General features: G+C 47.6%; 1 protein-coding gene across 11 annotated transcripts in view; it reads right to left on the bottom strand.

Moving 5' to 3' along the window:
- Nucleotides 1-10,755: 10,755 nt before the first annotated feature.
- Nucleotides 10,756-20,155, bottom strand: part of SVIL (supervillin) — a 226,922-nt gene continuing 217,522 nt past the window's right edge. For all 11 annotated transcript variants that reach the window (XM_081820800.1, XM_081820796.1, XM_081820797.1 and 8 more), the window contains 6 exons: nucleotides 18,849-18,982; nucleotides 16,739-16,894; nucleotides 14,978-15,121; nucleotides 13,837-13,961; nucleotides 11,830-11,985; nucleotides 10,756-11,731 (listed from right to left, as the gene is read on the bottom strand). In XM_081820800.1, the coding sequence (XP_081676926.1) occupies nucleotides 11,645-11,731; nucleotides 11,830-11,985; nucleotides 13,837-13,961; nucleotides 14,978-15,121; nucleotides 16,739-16,894; nucleotides 18,849-18,982 (802 nt within the window). In that variant the 3' untranslated portion in view covers nucleotides 10,756-11,644. The remainder of the gene's footprint in view (nucleotides 11,732-11,829; nucleotides 11,986-13,836; nucleotides 13,962-14,977; nucleotides 15,122-16,738; nucleotides 16,895-18,848; nucleotides 18,983-20,155) is intronic.

Genomic DNA, 20,155 nt, shown 5'->3' with positions numbered 1-20,155 from the left:
CCCCCTCAGAGCCTTGGTGCTGATTTCTCCAGCTTCCTCCTTCCCGTCCTGCCCCCAGCACCCGGTTAACTCAATCAGCCTTCTGGCTTCAGTCGCACGCCATTTTCTGGGGAAGCCCCGTGTCCCCACACTCCAGGCGGAGTCCAGTGCCCCTCTTGGGGGCTGGCCCTTGTTGTAACCTTTGTCACGTAATGTTTCAGCTGTCTGTTTCCTTATGTCTTCTTCCCACTAGAATGTAAGCTCCCCAAGGAAGTAATGATTATCCAGAGTGACGCACAAAGATGACTTCCTACCTACCAGCGGTCAGGCCGTCACCCAGTAGGGCCGCCTGCCGCGGGGGCCTCTCGAAGCAGTGCTGTCTTGTCTGATCACAGCTTGCTATTGATTAGGGCCCAGACTCTAATGTTACATGTTAGCCTGTAGGAAATGGATAAATTGCAAATGATTTCTGTCCACTAGAGGTGCCAATGATTTCTGACTGGTACAAAAGAGGAATCGCCGATGTTAACAGTTTTATTACTTGGTGGGACAGGGGTGTGTTCTGAAATCTGATTCCCTTCCTCCTTTCCCCTCTGTCTCCCTCCTCTGCATAGACAGGAACAGACACGTGTCTGCGTATATGATTATTTTTTTTCTCCCGGCCTTTCCTGAACCAACGTTACCATCCTGTCAGGTGGTTCCGTCATTAACCATTGAATGACTGCAGTTCAGCCCACCACTCAGCCACCTTCGGAGGGAGGCCGGGTGCGGACTTCAGGGGGCTGGCAGCTTCCAGGCGCTCCTGTGCCTTCGGGCCATGATCAGGTCTGGCCAGTGACCCAGCCCAGGGGGTCCTGGGACCTGGCCATTTCTGCCCAGGTCCCGAAAGAGCAGCCTCAGGTCTAGGGCCGCGCTCGGGCTGGCCACAGCTCTCACTGTCTCTCAGGCTGAAGCTCGCTCTCCCACGTGTCCCCCCACCCCCCAGGTGTCCGGCCTCCATCACCATCGGGAGGCTCCCTCTGCCTCCTCCAGCTCCCTCTCTTTCCGTGTCCCCAATAAATGCTCCTCCCAATACATGTCTTGCATGCCTCACCCTGCCTTGGTGCTGCTTCCTGGAGGCCCCCGAATGTCACCTGTGTTCACCATGTATCTGGATGAGGGGCTTGTCTTTAGTCTTCTGAAAATTGTGCTTTGCCAGTAAGTCCAAGGCCGTCATTGGTACCATTTTAACGTGCGTATCTGGGATAGAATTTACACCAGCAGCAGGTGCTCAGTACATACGTGCAAGACGAATGAATGTGGAAGAAAAAAAAAAAGGATTTTGCTTTTAGAGGCTTGCGTGCCAAGTAGAACAGCATGGTCTTGGTGGCCCGGGAGCCCCGATCTGAAAGTAAACTGGGCCATGTTGCTTCAAAGCAACTGGAAATGCCTCTGAGTCACCTTCGCTCTCAGCTAGTTTGGTGTATTTCCTTTGAAAGTGCCCAAGTCTCCCACGTGACCTCATTCCTCCTCACAGAGCCCCTGCCAGGGCAACAAAGGGGAAGGCGTGTGACAGACGGGACGTGAGGGAAGTGCCCTGAGTAGGACAGAGAAGGGGGCATGTATATGGGGACAAATATACAGAGAGGAGCTCAGGGTTCAGAAGTGAGGTGGGCCCAGTGAGCGCTTGGGGCCAAGCCTGTGGGTGGCTGCAGGCCGAGTGGGAAGGGAGCCTGTCTCCTCAGGGCCCTGAAAGCCAGGACGGAAATGGAGAGCTAATTTGAAAATTCTCTCTCATCGCCCTGACAGGCACAGAATCTATGAAAACCTGTATTTAAAATCATTTTTCTGATCATGACATTTTCTCTGGTTATTATGCAGGTAGAATAGATGATTACAAATCATCCCCCAATGGTGGCTAATTAAATATTTGATAAATAGAATTTAGCACTTTTCATCTACAGAGAGCTTTCCTGACATTAACTAATTGAGTCTAAGAAAGGTGTCACCTTCATTCTGTAGATGACAAAACTAGCAAAGGGAAGACATTTAAAGAAGTTAAAAAAAAAAAAAATGTGTGTACAGGAGGAGGGATCCTTAGAGCAAGACTCCCCTGGCCCACAGAAGCCCCAGTCTTTGGGAAGTTTCATTTGTGCGATTTCTCACTGCTTGTATTCCTGCAGTGCTGGCCTCACTGGGTTTGCTTCTGGAAACATTCCTGGAGCCCCAGACGGGGACAGATTGAAAGGAGACAGGATGGGAACTCCTCTCCCCGGGTCACTGGATTCAAGTTCTTTGTGCTGGAAACACATTAGCGAGGGAAGGTGGGGTCCCTCAGGATCTGCTAGGGTCTTGGGGTGGAAGGTCTTATCCCACCCCGGTGAGTAAGAACTGGTGCTTGCGGCAGAAATCAGGACCCAGGCGAAGGGCGCCCGCGCCGCTGCGGGGCTCCTCGACGTCTGCTGGTGAGCAACAGTGCCACCTGCTGGCGACACGGCTCATCCCTCAGCCCTGCGGACTCTCGGCCCGTGGCCAGTTTTCCTCTGTAATTTCCCCATTTCCTTCCCTGGCCCGTCCCAGCTCTGAAGTTGTGGCTTCTTCAGCTGGAGGAATGCAGCTGACAGGTTATTTCAGAATCATATAAATCTGCCAAAGGACCATTTGGATATAAACAGCAAACCTCTCACCCTGGATGAAAATTCGTGTTAAGAAATTGAAGTCTTGATGGACTAGCCACTGGGAATGAGGTCTTACCTATCCTAGTGGAAGTTGAAGACTTCCTGCCTGGGAGGGCCCAGGGGAAACGCCCCGCCCTGGGGTGGGTTTCGGGGGATTCGTCTAAAGGTTGTGTTTGTGTAGTAAGCACTGTTTTCCCTGAGGCGGTGTGCTGATTTGGGGATGGCGGGGGGCGGGGAGGGAAGAAGGAGCTGATGGGGCTCTGGGGTTGGCGCAGTCACGAAGCATGGCTTTAGGAGGACCCCACATGAGGCATCTGGTCATCCTGCCATGGCTCCCACCCGGGTCTCCACGGGGGCTTCCATCTGAATATTTTACTCCCTCCAAGTGAACAGAGATGGAAAAAATCTCCATTTGTTCTCATGAATGATGAAAACAAGTTCTGAATTACTTTCCAGGCCTACCCATCCTTTCTCCTAGAGTGCAAGGTGATTCAGCTTCTCGTTTCCCACCTGCTGCCCCGTGGGACATCGAAGAAGAGTCACTGAGTGAGATCACCCTCAGGAAGCCTGTCCACACAGAAGCCCGGACCAGGGGCCTGGGGCCATTAGAACTCCAGAGCGAAGTAAGGAAAACCCTGCTGCAGCAGGAGGGCGCCAGTCTCTCTCCCACCCCTCGGGAAGCAGCAGATTTCAGTCCATGGGGACGAGGAGGTTGGAGCCTCCCTTGCCCCATCCAGCTCCTAGAGGGGAGTTTCCTGACAGCTCTCTGAGGCTCTGGAGCCCTGCACAGAGTCCCACCTGGAACGGAAGAGCCCACCTGCATGGCCCTGGAGGACAGCTGGCCCATTTCTCTCCCCCCGACACTGGCTGGGGTCCTACTGAAGGTGAAATTAAAACTGTCAGCGATGCAGCTTTCAATTTCAAAGATGTGTTTGGAGTCGTGTGAATGAGGGCAGTGTTGGACATGGGCTGAGAAGCATAATGCCGTGTCATCAGCGGAGTTCCTATGCAGGCGATGGTCCCCCAGTTCCTGCTGGGGGAGTCCTGGCCCCAGGCCCCGGGAGCCTGAATGTTGAGGTTGCGCAAGCACCAGCGGGTTCCCCGTCTTCTCTAGTGAACTCTTCCCAGCGGGTGGTCTGGCTGGCGCGGGCAAAGGCTTTCAATGTGGCAGCTTCCCTCTGTCATTGAAGCCTCCGGTGGCAGGATGATGTTTGCACACATTCTCTTATGCCGTGCAGCCTCATAAAGGGCAGGGACTGGTTCATCAAGCCCATTTTACCGGGGTGACCGAAGCGGAGGTGCAGGGAGGTTAAGGAACTTGTTCGAACTCAATGGCTGGAAGTGGCAGGGCTGGGGTTGCCGTCAGAGAGGCCCCAGAGCCTGCGTTCCTCTTGCCGTGAGACTGGTCCGCCCTCCCTATGTTGTTGCGTTTGTGGCGCCTGCAGCCCCTCCAGCTATCCTAGCTTTCAACGGAAGTGGCAATGGGGAGTCGGGAACAGGTGGGCAAACTGAGGCACTTTGTGATCCTCAAGTCCAGCCGTGGGTCAGAGATTGTGAGGACGGGTAGCTGCTCTCCTCTGGTTATGCGGAAGCAGCAGGGTGCGGTGGCAGAGGCAGAGTCAAATCCAACCTCTACCATTTCCCAGCAACAGGACGACGGGCCGGAACTTGGCTTCCAAGTTACTCTTCTGTACCGTGGGGGTAACGAGCCCCTCACGGGGCTGCTTCCCGGGCTGGGATGAAATCACCTGGTACAAGACTTAGCATGTGATTACTTTCCCAAGTGCCTACTAATGGAAGAGACGATAATGGGCTTTGGTCTTGATTACTCAGCAAAGACACAGACAACCTCATGTGGGTCTAGTCTTGCACTCTATCTACTATGACTAGGTCTTCCATCTCTGCTGAACCCCTGAAATTTTCCATGCCTTAGTCTTTTATCTACAATATGCCCAATCAGTCTGCCAGGGCTTTTCAAGGAAAGTGTTGCTATATTTTAATGTTGCTCTAAAAATTATATAGTCGGTTTTCTAGTAGCAATTTCATGATTGTTGTAAGGTGCCTAGAAGTCATGCATACTTTGATAAAGAGTTTGTTTTAATGGAATAAAAATTGATGGATCTCAAAGCCAAAAAATAAAAAGGACCAACATTTAAAAAGCATTTACATTTAACACTTAAAATGGCAATATAAGTGCAAGATTCAGAAACTTAAATATCTTCAATGCAACCCGAATAATTTCTTGTCTTCTTAAGTAGCTTCTAAGATTAAGCAACAGTTGGCAGAGCTACTTCATGGTCATAGGATATCTAAAAGATGACACCATTGGGTAAAAACCCTAGGCCAGCATTTCCCACATTCTATGTTGTCTGCCAGAGATTTCAGAAATATCTTTATAAGAAGACTAGACTGGAAGGGGGTTTAACAGAGTCAGCACCTTTAATTATGTGAATATAAAGGTACAAGATAGAAGTGCTAGCACACGGTATAAGACAAGACGGTAAGGAAAGACCAACGAGCCCTGGAACCGAACACACCAGGTCACTGCGAGAAAGGGATGCTGCCCACTTGGCCTAATGCCTCCTAGAGACAAGAGGAGTCAGTCCCAGGTGGTGTGGCCGGATCATCCTCACACCTGAACATGTCCTTTGCCCTGGGTCAATCAGCCTGTTCATTTCCAACTTCCTTCTCCCTTCACTGCCCGTCACTTTAGCTGTGAGGCCCTGTTACTCCCCCATCCTGCCCATGCCATAGTGGAGAGACTTGTGGGCCCTCCCTCTCTCTATCTCTCCCTTTCCAATCTTCCCCTTTGGAGCTGCTGCCTGATGGGTTGATGCCCAGCTGCAGTGAGAAATCCCACCTGCCCTTCCAGGCCTACCTCATGGGACTTCCTCCATGAAGCTACCCTGATTCCTCCCCTCCCTTTCCCTCCAATGGGAAGATCCAGTGTGCACGCTGTATTAGTTCCCTCGGGTGGCTGTGACAGAGCGCCACAGGCTGGGTGGCTTGAACAACAGAAACTTAGTGTCTCACAGTTCGGGATGCTAGGAGTCTGAAATCAAGGTGTCAGCACCTTGGCTGGGTTTCTTCTGAGGCCACTCTCCTTGGCTTGTGGGTGGCTGTCTTCCCCCTACCTCTGTGTCCAAATTTCCTCTTCATATAAGGATGCTAGTCATATTGGCTTAGGGCCCACTGTAATGATCTCATTTAAGTTAATTACTTATAGACTATCTCCCAAGAAGGTCACCTTCTGAGGTACTGGGAGTTAGGACTCCGCATAGCTCTCTTTTGAGGGGGGAGGGGTGCACAGTCCAACCCCTACCAGACTCCCACTGCATTATTATTGATACTTTTTGGTGAGTTGTCATCATTCTCTCCTTCTCTGGAAGGCTCCTTGTGGGATCTGAGCCTTGATATAGCTCATATTTATATTCTCTGTTGAGCCTCACACAGTGCACACTCCATAAATAACTTGAGTGAATGAGCAGTAAACAGTGCTCCTGAGTGAATATGGACTGCTGCCAATAATGACAGGTCTGGAGTAGACAACGTGTGATCCTAGCAACACACTTCAGCAGATGATGTGGCTGCCCCTGCAGTCAGCTCCGACCTGTGGGAAGACCCCTGCCAACAACAAGAAACAATGCTTCCCCCTGGGGGCCCGAAATGTCATCATTGGCAAATGATGCTCCATGCTCAGTCTTTGTGATTCCTGATTCAAAAACCAGAATGGCCTCCTGCAGGAAGCACAAGCATCAGGAGGGGAAGGAGCCACAGCAGGTGGGGATGGAGGCGGCAAGGGAAGGCAGCAGGACGTGAGGCAGGGCGCCTGTTTTATAATCTCCTCCGAGGATGGGCTCGGACACCAACCATGTCTAACAGGTCCCAAATGCATTGTTTAGTTGCTTGCTTTTTTTTTTTTTTTTTTTTTTAATGGAGAAACCGTTAATCAAAAAGTACCAGTTAGGCTTGTCTGTCATTCCTGTCCCCTTTTCTTTTTCTTTGCTTCCACATAGGCATAAGCCTCCTTGTTCAGTGGCGGTTCGATATATCTTTACCTTTACAGAGATAACCCATCCAGTTAGAACCATTTCAGAGTGGATGCTAAAATGGTGTTCTGATGGCAAGATTGGGCTTAACAATTCAGTGAGATTTAATAACAGGCAATTTATGTCAATTTCCAGATAATACAAGTCAGTTCCAATCTGTCCCTTAAGAGACTTGCAGAGCTCTGTGGCATTTGGTGTCAGAAACATTTCCCATAACTGCGGCGAGGCTGAGAAGGCATGTTGGGGCTGAGGTGTCGTGGACACCGCCTTCCTGTACTTCAGCTTGCATTCACTTCTGCTCCTGTAGCCTTTTTTTTTTTTTTTTTTGCAATCTCAGCATGATGGAAAAGCTCAGTAGTGGACCAGTTCGTTATTAGAAAAGAGGGATGCTGGTCTGTTCATCTGTCTTCCCTGCTAATCCTTAAGGATCAACATGCACTGTGCATTTGAATGGTGAGCCTGGGGGGAGTGGATATTTCCACACAAGCTCCCCACTGGACAGCCCATCCGTGGTGGTGCTTATGGGAACTGAAAGCCTCCAATGTTCTCCCCTTGCAAATCCATCTTTCTGATCCAACTCTTGGGGTACCTCAATTGCATAGTCTGAAGCAGCCCGACCTTCTTTCTCTGGTGCAGAAAGCAAGGATTTGCAATGCATTTATCCTTTAGAAGTAAGGTAGGGATTTTTCTTTGGGTCAAATGCCATACCAATATATTCAATTTTCCATTATTTGCTTTTGAATCATTACCTTGATCTGTGACTTGCTACTGTCCGCTTGACCCTTCCTAGTCACTCACTAGTCATTGTTGTTCAGCAAGGCTTTGTACAGAGGCCTGTTTGGACACTTCTGGCCCTTACTCTAGACTGGAGATCAAGGAAGTCCCGTGAAAACAAATCTCTAGATCCTTTCTCTGGGACCTAGTTTTATGCTGCCCACCCTCGGCAAGGAATGGGGGAATGCTTGTGGGGTGGAAGACTGGTGGGGCTGGGCCCCCACAACTGCTTAGACCTTTACACTGTGGCCCAGGTGGCCTCAGACTCACACACGCTCAGATAAATATCGAAGAGGCAGCGTGGGAGCCCTATTGTTAACAGAAAATTATGATGGCGAAGAACAAATGCAACTTTTTTCTTAAAAAAAAAAAGTATGAGCATACATCTCTGTTAATAGATGCAAAGAAAAATCTAGAAGAATATAAACCAAATTATTGAAGTTCTTGGATTTGAGAAGTGGTGACGAAGACACTCTCCTTGACCAAACTTTAGTCAGGCTTCTCTGAGCCCAACTAGGCCCTGTCCCTGGGCATGTCCCCCAAGAGCACAATTTTAGCACAAATCCTGTCAGGTGGGTTTAGTCAGATCCCCTACCCTCTTGTTATCCCATCAACCCCGGCGTCTGATGGGGTTTGTCATTCTGCACCATCCCCTGGTGACGTCTCGTCACCCTGGCCTGGCCTCAGCAAGAATCCCGTTAGGTCAGTGTAGCCAGGACTCCCTCTTCCCCTCATGTTGCCTTGTAGTAATTTTCTCTCCACTGACTTTGGCTAGAAATTCCCACTCTTCCTTGTATTTGGAGTTGAGCCCAGTCTCTCTGCCCTATACCTTATCACTGCTATCTCTATTGTGAGAGTCCCGAATAATCTGTCTTACTGCCTTAACAAGTGGCATGAGTAATTATTTAGCAGTTGGAACATCATGATTTTCAATTCTGAAATTATGTATTATGTTTGCTTCCTGTTATTTGTATCATATTATTGTGTTGGCATTTTTCACATAAATCCAGTGTTAGTATTTTTTAAAACAGCTTTCTCGAGCTATATATGGCATAAAACCCGCCTATGTAAGGTATACGAAAAGTCTTAGGACTTTTATAGAGTTGTGTGACCATCGCCACAGTCCAGTTTGAGAACAATTTCCATCACCCCCAAAAGTTCCCTGAGTGAAGGCACCCTTCACTCTCATCTCCATCCCCAGACATCAGAGATCTCCTTTCTGAATGGATTTTCTGAAATTTCATATACAGGTGGCCTTTTGTACCGGCTTCTTTGGCGTGATAATGTTTTGGAGGTTTACCCACGTGATAGTGTGTATCAGCAGTTTGTTCTCCACATTGTTGGAAGTGTTCCATTGTACGGATGCACTGCATTTTGCTTATCCATTTCTAGTCAGTGGACAAGTGGGTTGTTTGCGGGTTTGTGCTATTATGAATAATGCTGCTATGAACATTCGTGTGCAAGTCTCCGTGTGGATAAAGTGTTACTTTTATAATCAGAAAAAAAGGAAAATGACAAAAGTAGAGACCAATATGGATGTGGATTTTCAAGCTGTTTCTGGAATGCGTCTTCTTTTAGCAAAATGGGAGCTCTGTAAGTGGGGCCAAAGTTTTAAAATAAGGAGGGAAAGACGTGGGTGGGTCCCTGAGCCAGATTTCCCTGACCCTGACCTGTGCACGGCCCAAGAGGAGCAGGGACAATGGCTTCTCTCCTCTGGAAACTGATGGTATTCACACAGGCCCCTCATTGCCTCCGAACGCGTGGGGCATGCCATGAGTCCCACGGCAGCTCTGACTTCAATCCCAACCCAAACGGCCTTCCTCTCTTCTGAAGTCCTGTGGTTCAAAAGCAGCAAATTAAGGCAGCTACGTGACTCTGCTGGGTGTAATGCCCGTTTCCCCAGGGTGGTTTGCTTTTGCAGCGGCTGTGGAGAAAGGCCTGGAACACTGGCGCAAACTGGCTGAGTGGCTCAGACTCAGCAATTCTAGGTTTTAGGCTGGGTCCTTTCCCCCGTGTGCAAAGTTCAAAAGTTGCAGCTGGGAAGGGAAAAGCATCAGAAAAACCAAGGAAGAGAGGATCCGGGTCTGTAAGCAGGAAAGAGATGCAGGAAATGACTCGGAGGACAAGAGGCAAACAGGAAGTCGGTAGATATAGGACATGGGCACCCGCTTTACAGAGAAGAGGCAGGAAGCCGCCGGCACCTTATCTACACTCCGATGACACCGATCTTATCTGCTGCCTCAGCAAGCTGTCCACGGAAGCTCTTCCCACAACCCAAGCTCCTATCTGTGTAGGCAGGGATCTGGGTGACTTTGAACTGTCGGCTGCCCCGCCTCCATCCTTTGGACACTCCCCTGGTTGCCCTACGGGCTCTGAGCCCCTCCATTCCTCTGCATTCTGCCTATGGGCACGTACTCTGAATGCCCCTGTCTCCTTTCCCCTCTACATTTATTTCTTTGGCAGGTTCTACTCGTTCTGGTTTAATCTGTAGTTCCGAGGTGTGGGACTGCACTGCTTTACTTCAACACCAATACTTTCCTATTTCAGCTACTGTAACGGTAACATCAACACCAGCAGATATCAGCACTTGACAATATCCAAAGAGCTTCTGCTTGATCCTCACCGAGAATCAATCCTAGGATGTGGGCAGGATAGCTAGTATTGACTCCTTTTCTTTCAAACTGAGGCAATCGAGGTGGTAAAGTTCAGTGCCTGCCCAATATCCCAGAGTCGCAGAGCGGTGGGCCCAGGAGTGGCTGACAGGCCGCTGACAGGTGCAGGCCCAGGCTTGGGGCACACAAGCAACATTAAGTGATAATGTCTAAAGCCAATGTGCTCTTATCTGATGTGTTAAACTGAGACCAAAACGGGGGTGGGTGGGTGGGACAGATGCAGTGACAACTCACAGCAGGTCTATGGAATTCAAAACCCCGGATGTGGGATTTTATGAATATAGGAGCCTGTGAGGAGTTTTCTCATTTTTAGGTTTTCTAAATGCTTATATATTCAATATTCTTAAAAAGACACTGAGATCCTAAATGTGAAATGCAGAAATAGTTTTAGGGTAAAAAGCTTCTGTTGAGTGATGATTTGCAAAAACACGTCTTCAATATAGTACTCAGAACGAATGTTATGGGTCCAAAGTCTGTTCAGTTATATGACCCTATTATAAAATCTTGCCCTAAACTAAAATAAAAGTTATAGCAGTTAATATTAAATGGCAAAATACTGATATTAGGTTAACATTTACAAAAACACCCACATTTTTCAGAAAGGAACATGCTTGGGATCCAATGTGAAACAATTAATTATTGTGTTTATTCTCGAAGCTTTTATTTTGGAGTCCTGTGTCGCAAAATGACATGTTTTGTGTTTACAACAGGTATTAGAAACTTGAGATTTTTTTAAAATTTCTACTATTTTAGAGTAAAATTGGAGATAATGTTCCAAACCATCAAAAAAAAAAATGCAGAGCAAACTTTTCTGTATATAAACTGTACATAAAAACAAGGCACTATACATTTCGGGGAGATATTAAGGTAGAAAGGTGGATGCGCACAGATTCTTCAGAGCCCATGCCAGGAAGTACAAATCCATTTGTTCGTTTTAGCACCGGAAGCAGCACTCAGAACAAGTCAGACTTAATGCTGAAGGAGACGTATCTGAACGTGTGTGAAGATACGCAGGGGTGCCAGAGCTAATTTCACAGAAGCAATTCCATCTACCGTTCAGTATTATTTTGACACCAAAAGAAAAACAATCTTAAGAGTGAATGAATACATATTGCTTTGTTAAATACATATTTGACTTATATGGTGTTTATATAAATATATATATTTTAGAACCCACAAACTATCAAAATAACACTTTATAAAGAGAATTGCTTCCAAAAAAGGTGGGCAAGTGCGGGAGTTGCCGCACACGTGCACGTAGGGACGCCTTTATTGACATTACCTGCTGAATCGTGGAAAGAGAGTTTCCAAAGGGGCCGCTTAAACATTTACAAAATACACAAATCTGGGACAAGCAGTAGAGCTAATAACTTTAGGTTTTGGAAAACTGATTAAAAAATCTTTTTTTTTTTTTTTTTTTTTAAATACCAGTCCAAAAAAAAAAAAAATACCCATTTCCCTGGTCCAATGGTATTGAAAGTGACGACAGAGGTTCCTCCAGCATCTCTCCCGCTCAGAACAGACCTTTTGCTTTCTTCAGGTTCACCTGCTTCCAGGCGGGCAGTGCATTGTATTCGTCCCTCGTCATGTCTAGTGCAAACTGCAAAATCGGGAGAAACGCCCAGCGGGTGAGTACAAGGACCCCCATCCCAGCCAAGCGTGTTGCTTAAACGCTATCGCACATGAAGACGTGCTTACCTCAAAGTCTTCATCAGTGAGATAAAGCTCAAGCTTCAGAGGATCAACTCCCTCGGGCAGTGGCCTGGCTAGCAGATCGGCCAGTGGGTAAATGGTTTTACAGAGCTTGGCTAAGACATCTTCCACAAGGGTGATCTGGTTGGAAACTTCCGTATCCTAGAGAAGAGGAGGGAGCAGAGAGAACTTCATGCCCTGCATCTGCACAAATGCTTTACCGCGCACGGGCGCAAACACAGCCCTACTGTCCACTCTGCGCCCCAGCTGGAGAGGCTCGCTCAGGCAGAAGCAGGCTCTGAAATGGAAAGGAATTGCCCAAAGCCTCACAGTTCTGACTTTTACATGTCTTCCCACCCCACCAAATAAATCCTGGCTTGGGGCTGCCTCAGAAAAATGTTTAGGGACCATCACATGAGTGAATTATGGCATACGATTATTAAATTTGCACTCTAAACACTGGAAGCGTTCAAATAATGGAATTTGTTTAAAAGTATTTAAAAATAACCTTAAGAGAAATCACATCCTTTCCTATCAGCCCCATTTCTTAATCTGGAATAGAGAAAGGTAAGAAAATGCGTCTAGAAGATGCTGTTGAATCTAGATTTTTTTCAAAAACCACTGTGCATTTAATCTGAACAGGTTATTCCAGGTAAATGATCTTCCTCTGTTAAACCCGGAATCCCAGATTGGCTGCCCTCCTTTTGAGTGGCGGGAATGAACAACTAACGGTGTTGCCAAATTCATCAGTGATGGTACAGACTAGCGCTCACGGAGTGGGTTCTGGAGCAAGCCTGCACCCGAGACCCGGGACAAGCTACGGCAGGTCTCTGTGCCTCCGCTCCTTCCCTAGAAAAACGCGGATAACACGAAGACGCATCTTAAGAGACTACTGTGAAAATAAAGGAGAAAATACAAGCCAAGCGCTTGGAGCCGTGCCTGGCGCCCAGCAAGCACCTGGCGATTGTGTTGCTACTACAGGCTGGTGTAGGAAGCCCGAAGTCCCTGCACACGATGCTCCAAGCCCACTGCCGCCCCGGGACCTACAGCGGAAGCAGGGCACCAGGGCAGTGACAGCCTCCAGCTCAGACTGCAGGAGGCGGTGATGGTCCACACCGTGCCTAGTGCGGATTGCACGTCTATGGTAAACGGAGCCCTCTGCTATGACTGGCGGGCTCCTCCCCGTGTGCACGGAGTCCACCCGGTTCCAGAGAGAGGTGAGGCTCAGCAGTGCACTGAACATCCATTGTTAAGCAGCGGTGAACTCTTTTTCTTTACACCTGTTCAGACCTCCCGTAAAATACCCACGTCCTCTCCCCTGGAACAACAAAACAAAACAAAACAAAACAAAAAAACCCCCTTGGAATTGCTACTGCTAGCAATGTCAAAAACTCGTAACTTAAGAAATGTGACATAGCTGTACTAAGCTTTTTTTTTTTTTATGTGGTTGGTAATTATAACGTTCTGGTTAATAGTATGTTTTAGTAAATAAAGGTTATGACAAATGCTTCCTGTGCTGACACCAGCTGGTCTCATAAAAAACTATTAATGAGCTATTAACACTGCTTATCAGGAGGGACACATTCATTCACCCAGTAATCTGAGCAGGTTAATCCATCACAGGTTTATTCTGTGTGTCCTCTAACACGAGGTTAATGTCTGAAACAAGAGGATTTTGTTGTGCCTTACATGGCCCTTGAGAAGCAATAGATTTTTAGCTAACAGAAGGAAGAGATGACAGCTTTTATTTATGTATATTCTTCAGAGTAATTAAGTTCACCTTTGCTTTTAAGTTCGTTTAACTTGAGCACCAGGTGTAGAAAATTAACCAAAAGAGCTCAAATGATTTCTTCTATTGCTGAGCTAATTCTACGTAGACTTGCTAACGTGTTGTAAAAGAAAAAAACGTTTTCTCACTTTGAAAATGCAATTGGATGCCTCGCCCCAAGGGAAAGTCAACGCACAATCTGAAAGGCAGGGAGCTATCTTCACAGGGAGAGAAAGCGCGCTCACCATTTCTGTGATTTCAGCGATGTCCTCTCTGTGCTCCCAGCTGGGGAACATGTTGGTGAACGTCAGGGGCTCCAGACCAGCGTGGATAAGGTAAGACTTGGGGGGAGGCCTCTTGATATTTTTTCCTGTAGGTACACAGAAGGCGATGTCAATACACCCAGGGGTTGGGTCTGAAGAACTGGGCTTTCTCTGATTTCCCGTGAAATCTTTTCTTGTTTGGATCCCTTATGGTTAAAATGCAAGTTTTGAGTAGTTCATAACAACACATGGATGATGTTTATACAAAATGTCAATTTTATGATATAACAATGCATAAAACTGCATGGAATTGACCTGAGTCTGACAAAATGCTTCTAGAACTCTGAATGGGAGAAAGCCTCTCTCCGTGGCTTCGGGGTAAGACATTTTCTCTTGTGCTCACGTGTGGAGAATACCTTCCTAATGCAGCATTAGGTTCAGTGTCAGTTAAACAGCTAATGACAGCATTTTATAAGCCACTCTAACTTCAACATTTGGTGGAAATTTGTTACTTATCACTGATGAGCTTTTCAAGAGAAAATCGACTATACAAACTCAGTGAAACTAATCCATGAAACCTTAAAAATTAAGATAAGAAATTAATGGCATTTTCACTTTATAAAGAATACTATAAATTTTAGGTTGACAGTATAGTAAAAAGCCATGAGTTCACTATAGGGATTTTTTTTTATATATAACGCTAAAAATAATAATAATAAAAAGGTTGCCATCGGCTCTCCAGGCCGTGTGGGGGAGCTTCCCACTCTCAGACAGTGTGGCACTACGTGTGGGTGGAGGCCCGCGTGTCCCCAGCATGACTCATTCCCAGTGCAAAAGGGTTTTCATCAGTCCAGGGTATTCCACAATATAGTCTTTGACCTTGAGGGTAGAGACTTAGGTGGCCCAGTTATATAAAAGAGAAAAATGAATTCTCATTCATGCTGATAGCCAAGAACACACTAATCTCAAAATTAAGAAGCCTTAAAAAATTAAAGTGGGGGGAGAAAGCTTGGCTTCATCACTGTCTGGCAGGCTTTATCAAGGCTGGCTGGCCCACGCGGGAAGAGGAAGGCCGCCCTGCGGCCCCCACCCGGTGGGCGAAGCTTGTGGCCGTGGCCCTCACCTTTGCAATACTGGAGCACGGTCTCCATGGCGCTCTTCCGGTCGGAGGCCCAGCGAATGCGGGCTGAACCGGTGATCTTGTTCTCGATGGGCCACCAGCCTTGCCAGAGGTATACCTCATGGTGATTGTCAACAAGGAAAAGAGCTGTGAGGGCAAGGACAGACCAGACGATCAGGGGTCCTCCGTGGATGCTACCAGCTCATTCTTGCCCAAACCTACAGGAGGCCTTCCCGCCCTGCTGCTTTTGTTGGGGGCGGGGGCAGAATCCCCTTGGCAGGGGCCAGGGGAGGGTGTCCATGACGCCTCAGCCCTCTGAACATTCAATCAGAAAAAGCCTCTGGGCAGAGAGGGGTGGTATCTGCGACACCGGCCTCTTCCCTTCCCTCTCCCCACCTCCTGTCTCCCCCGGCCCCTCCTCAGCGCAGGCCTGCTGGTGGCCCTTCTGGGAACTTCAGCGAGCTGGGTGGAGGGATAGTGCATGTGCCACTCAAGGGCTTGTGAGCACCGTGTATCTCCCAAGAGCAGATTAAACACTGGAGAGTGCATCTCCCTTGCCCTACGGGTCACTGATGTTCATGCCCCATGTGGGACTGCTTCGTAGGCGACTCAGTTCAGGGTTCTTTGCGAGAAAAACAAGCTTTAAGAAGTAGATGTGTTCCACCGCTTCCTGCCCTCTTCTTCTCATCCAACGGTCACCCTGACTCTTACTCCATGTGGCTAAGGGGCTCTCACACTTACTAGGTCCTCCTGCCCTGAGTCCTTTCCTAACACGCATTTCAGGGATGCTGTGCACACCGCACCTGGACAGCCCAAAGGAGGTTGATAAGAACCTATCCTGGGCCATAGCAGGAAGGGGGGGGCGGGCAGCAGCCACTCTTAAGAAAGTTGCTAATACTTCCCACAGTGGCAAGGGCACCAGATGAGCTTTTAAGGTGGGGACCTAGGCGGCCAGGGTCCTGCGAGATTCCTGGCTGAGGGGAGAAGGCACAAGGTCTCAGACTCGACTGCAGGAGGGCAGGAGGGTCCATGCAGCCCAGTCTCTGGTGACTGACTGTCCCAACTGGAACAAGAGCACAGAGGTTCTGTCTTGAGGTGGAGGTCGAGTGGAAATAGCCCTGACCTTGGGATCAGAAGACACGGGTGGGAGCCTCAGCCTTGCCCTCCGGCCTTGGCTCAGCAGACACCATTCTTTGGCTGACTCAGCAGATGCTCCCACCCCCTTGCTCCCTGGCCACTTGCTTTCCCAGGCTCCCTTGCAGCAGAGGGTGGTCATGTGACAGAGCTCTGGCCAATGGGATGTAATCAGAAGTCAGCGGGGGCTTCTGGGAAAGCTTTTGCTTTATCTGATAAAAGGGAGAGACATGGCCGTCCCTGTCCCTACCTCTTCTTCCTGTCTTGAAGGAAAACATGATGGCAGGAGCAGGGGCAGCCAACTGTGGACCATGAAGCAACAAGACTGAGGGGAGGCTGCGAGAACAGCAGAGATTCCAGGCCTGACATAATTGTGCTCAACTTATTCTTAACTGACATATTTGGGTGAGTTAAGTAACTGGGCCTCAGTTTCTTAGACTGTAACATATGGTTGATGTCCCCTTCCTTTTGGAGTGGGTGTGAGGATGAAATTAGGTAACATAAGAAAGTTCCTTGCCAGTGTACTTGGCAAATAAAAACTGTTTACTAAATACGAACGTCAAATAAAAAGGCTCTTTGGAAGGTGTATCTTCTGCGGCTCGGCCCGACGCCCCCTTCCGCCGGTCGTACCTGGCTGCGGTGCACTATAAAGATCTTCCTGCAGGAAGGGCATGGAATTGACCACAGAGGGGTCTCGGGCGGGGTACATGAATTCCGTGGCTGAGAAATCACCGGAGGAACTGCTGAGGATGAACAGGCGGGGTGTGAAGTTAAAATTTCCAGGATCTTTGAAAGAAAAGAGAACAAAGCTGAAGACAAAATAGGCACCCAAGTACATCCCAGATAGATTAGAGAATTAAGGTAAAACATAAAATAATCCAAAAATGAGTGTGAAGATAGGTAAGATTTATCTGAACTTGGAGGTGGGGAAGGCCTTTTTAATCATAATTATAAAATAAGTAGTGAAAGGAGAATGGATTTATGTGTTGACAGTATAAAAATGAAAAATTTCATTGCAAAAAAACCCCAAAGTGAAAAGGCAAGTGACACAATGAGAAATATGGAAACTTGTTAATATCTTTAGTATATAAAGAAATAAAGATAAATATCTCAATGAAAATGTGTAAAAGGCAAAAATAAAACATTCACCAAAGTAGAAATACAAATGACTAAAAAAAAAAAAAAATACATAGTGTTTAACAGTACTTCCAATTTAAAACATTAAGTTAGAACAGTGCTTAGATATCAGTTTGCCCCACTAATTTTGGCCAAGAGGAAAAGGTAACCTACCGAGTCTCTGTGCTGAAAATGTACACTCTCGTATGTATATTGCTGGTGAGAATGAAACTTGGTGCCAATGTCCTGGGGCACCGTTGTTGATATGTACTCTAAATCTTTTCTACCTTTACCATAGCAGTTCTGTATCTAGGACTTTAACTAGAAATAAATGCAGATACTTATTTTAAATTTATCCACAATTCTATTGTATAATGAGGAAAAATTGGAAACAGCTCTCTAAACTAAAATTAAACTAAAAAAGACAGGTTAAGTAGAAAATGGCATATAGCATCTTCGTGGAATACCCCGCAGCCACAAAAGTCTAAATATGAACAACTTGAGAAACTGTTCATAATAAAGGGGAAAATCAGGTTACAAAACTGTATACTGCAATCCAAAATTTTCTTAAATATAGATATGTATGGATCACATAGAGAAATGTTAATTCTGGTTACCTTTGAGAGAGATGATTATAAGGGACTTAGTTTCTTTTTCAACTGCTCTCTGCTTGCAAACATTTTCCATCATCAACATGCATTATTAAGAAAAACCATATAGGGGTGCCTGGGTGGCTCAGCCATATAAGTATCCAACTCTTGATTTCAGCTCAGGTTATGATCTCAGGATCATGAGATGGAGCCCCTGCTTAAGATTCTCCCTCCCTCTCCCTCTGCTCCTCCCCCCTCCTAACCCCTGTTGCGTGTGTGCGTGCAAAGGCGCTCTCAAAAAAATAAATAAATAAAAATCAAAGTTCATGAAAATTGAGAGGTGGTATAATGGAGTGGTGGTTCTGAGTACATCTCACTGTGGTTCAACCCTGGGCAGGTTGATGAACTTCCCCGTGCCTCAGTTTCCTCATCGGTAGAAACCTGGTGGCATTAGGTTGTGAGTGCTGGGTTGATGTGTATCAGGTGCTTAGGTGGTGCCTGGCTCATCCTGAACTGCTTAATACTTGTTAGCTCTCCTTATGTTCATCTGTATTGAAGTTGATCTGTATTTTGTGTATTTAAATACAAAACTGACTTATTCTCTAATCTGAACTCCATTGTGTCCCTGCACCCAGGAAGCTGGCTAAACCGAAAGCATCCTGTTCCATAGGATCACAGTGTGTCACTGCTCCTCTGGTTTCCTGGAATTTTCGTCTTCCCTCTCTTCAAGTCATGCTTACCTTCAAGGCTCTGTTTAAATGCCCTGTCTTCTGTGGGGCCACGCATGATTTTCCTGGTGGAACTCATCTTTTTTCTTTTTAACTCTCAGCCCCCTTCATTTGTACCTCTTTTATGACACACTAAAGTTTTATTTGGCATTATACCCGTCTTGCATATTATTTAGCATCCTTATTGGGTTGTAGGCCTGTGAGGACCTAGCCTCAGTCTGATTCATTGGGTGTTGTACACAATACAGGCTCAATAAATATGTATCGACTAAATTAGTGATGGAAGGCTACGGAATGTTCTATTACCTTGAAGCATGCAGTCGTAGGCTTTCCTATCTCTCCTTCCTAAAGCGTCCCAGAAGCCCAGGGGCTCGGATCCTTCATCACACTCGTGTATTGTCACTTTGCTGCTACTATGCAGTCCTGCTTCCAGGGGACATCTGCACGGAGAAAATCCAGTAGGTTTTTTTTTATAAGCCCTGGACATGTTGGCAGTACAAAATTATTCAAGACTAAATCTACGGACCGGTTCACCATCTCTCTTCCACTTTCTAACTAAAACAGTTCTCACTAATGAATGAAAACGTGCTCTGTGGTTTATGAGTGTGTGTGTGGGGGGGCGGGGCAATGAGAGGGACTGGCTTGGCCCTTAGAGAAGGATGTATGATTACATATAAAATGTAATGAAAGTGATATACATTTTTATATATAACATACATACTTACTATTCCTTGTCCTCTCCTGCTAGAACATAAGCTTCACGGGGACGGAGACTTGGGTTTGTTCACTAGCCAAGGCCCTGGTCCCTAAATCTGGGCTTGGCACCAAGTACGTGCTCAATCATACCTGCTGAGTGAATGAGTGAATGAGTTCATTGTTTCTTCTCAGTGGTCCAAGGGGAAAAGCTGATGGACCAGGGATGCCTTTGACTAGCTCAGTGAAGGTCAGTTATCACTCCTCCCCGCTCCCTAGCGCACAGAACAGGGTGTGGAGAGGAGACGCTTGGCTTCCCCGCTGGCTGCCCGTGGCAAGGGCCCTGGCCTGCGTGCTCTCCTTAGCGCTGGCTATGCAAACGGTCCCGAGGGACCTCTGTCCCCACCGCACTGCCCTGGGGCCCAGAGGACGGATTGGACCAAATGATACTTCGGTGGCATATTGTGGCCCTGGAAACTTTCCACTTTTACTGTTCAGATGTTACCACCGTCCTCCCGGGCTCTCAGCCTGAGGAAGCGCTAGGCGTCCCCCGAAAGCCAGGGTGACGCTGGGCTCTAGCTGGCTGTCTACGGGGCCTGCTGGGCGTGGGCTGCAGCCCCTTCTAGACGGTGACTGCGCAGGACAACCCACTCCCTTGCAGGCTTTCTCTTCCTGCTTCAGTTTTCCCTCTCCCCCTGTGGCCCTTGAGTACTGCACCGGCACTGGGTGCTTCCTTGGGGAGCTGCCCGAGTGTGGGGGCCTGCCTGGGACAGGAACCAACCCCAGCCCCTGCTGTGCTGCGCCCCAGAACTGGCCCAGGCAGGCCGACCACTCCCTGGCAGGTGGCTGCCTTGGAGAATGCAGAAACACGGTCGTCCTCTGAAAAGGGGGCATCTCCTAGTCGGACACGGTTGGTTGGT

The sequence above is a fragment of the Leptonychotes weddellii genome, chromosome 5 (genome assembly GCF_054177405.1).
Source record: "Leptonychotes weddellii isolate Sample4059 chromosome 5, ASM5417740v2, whole genome shotgun sequence".
NCBI classification, from domain to species: domain Eukaryota; kingdom Metazoa; phylum Chordata; class Mammalia; order Carnivora; family Phocidae; genus Leptonychotes; species Leptonychotes weddellii.
This window is presented reverse-complemented; position numbering and strand designations above follow the sequence as displayed.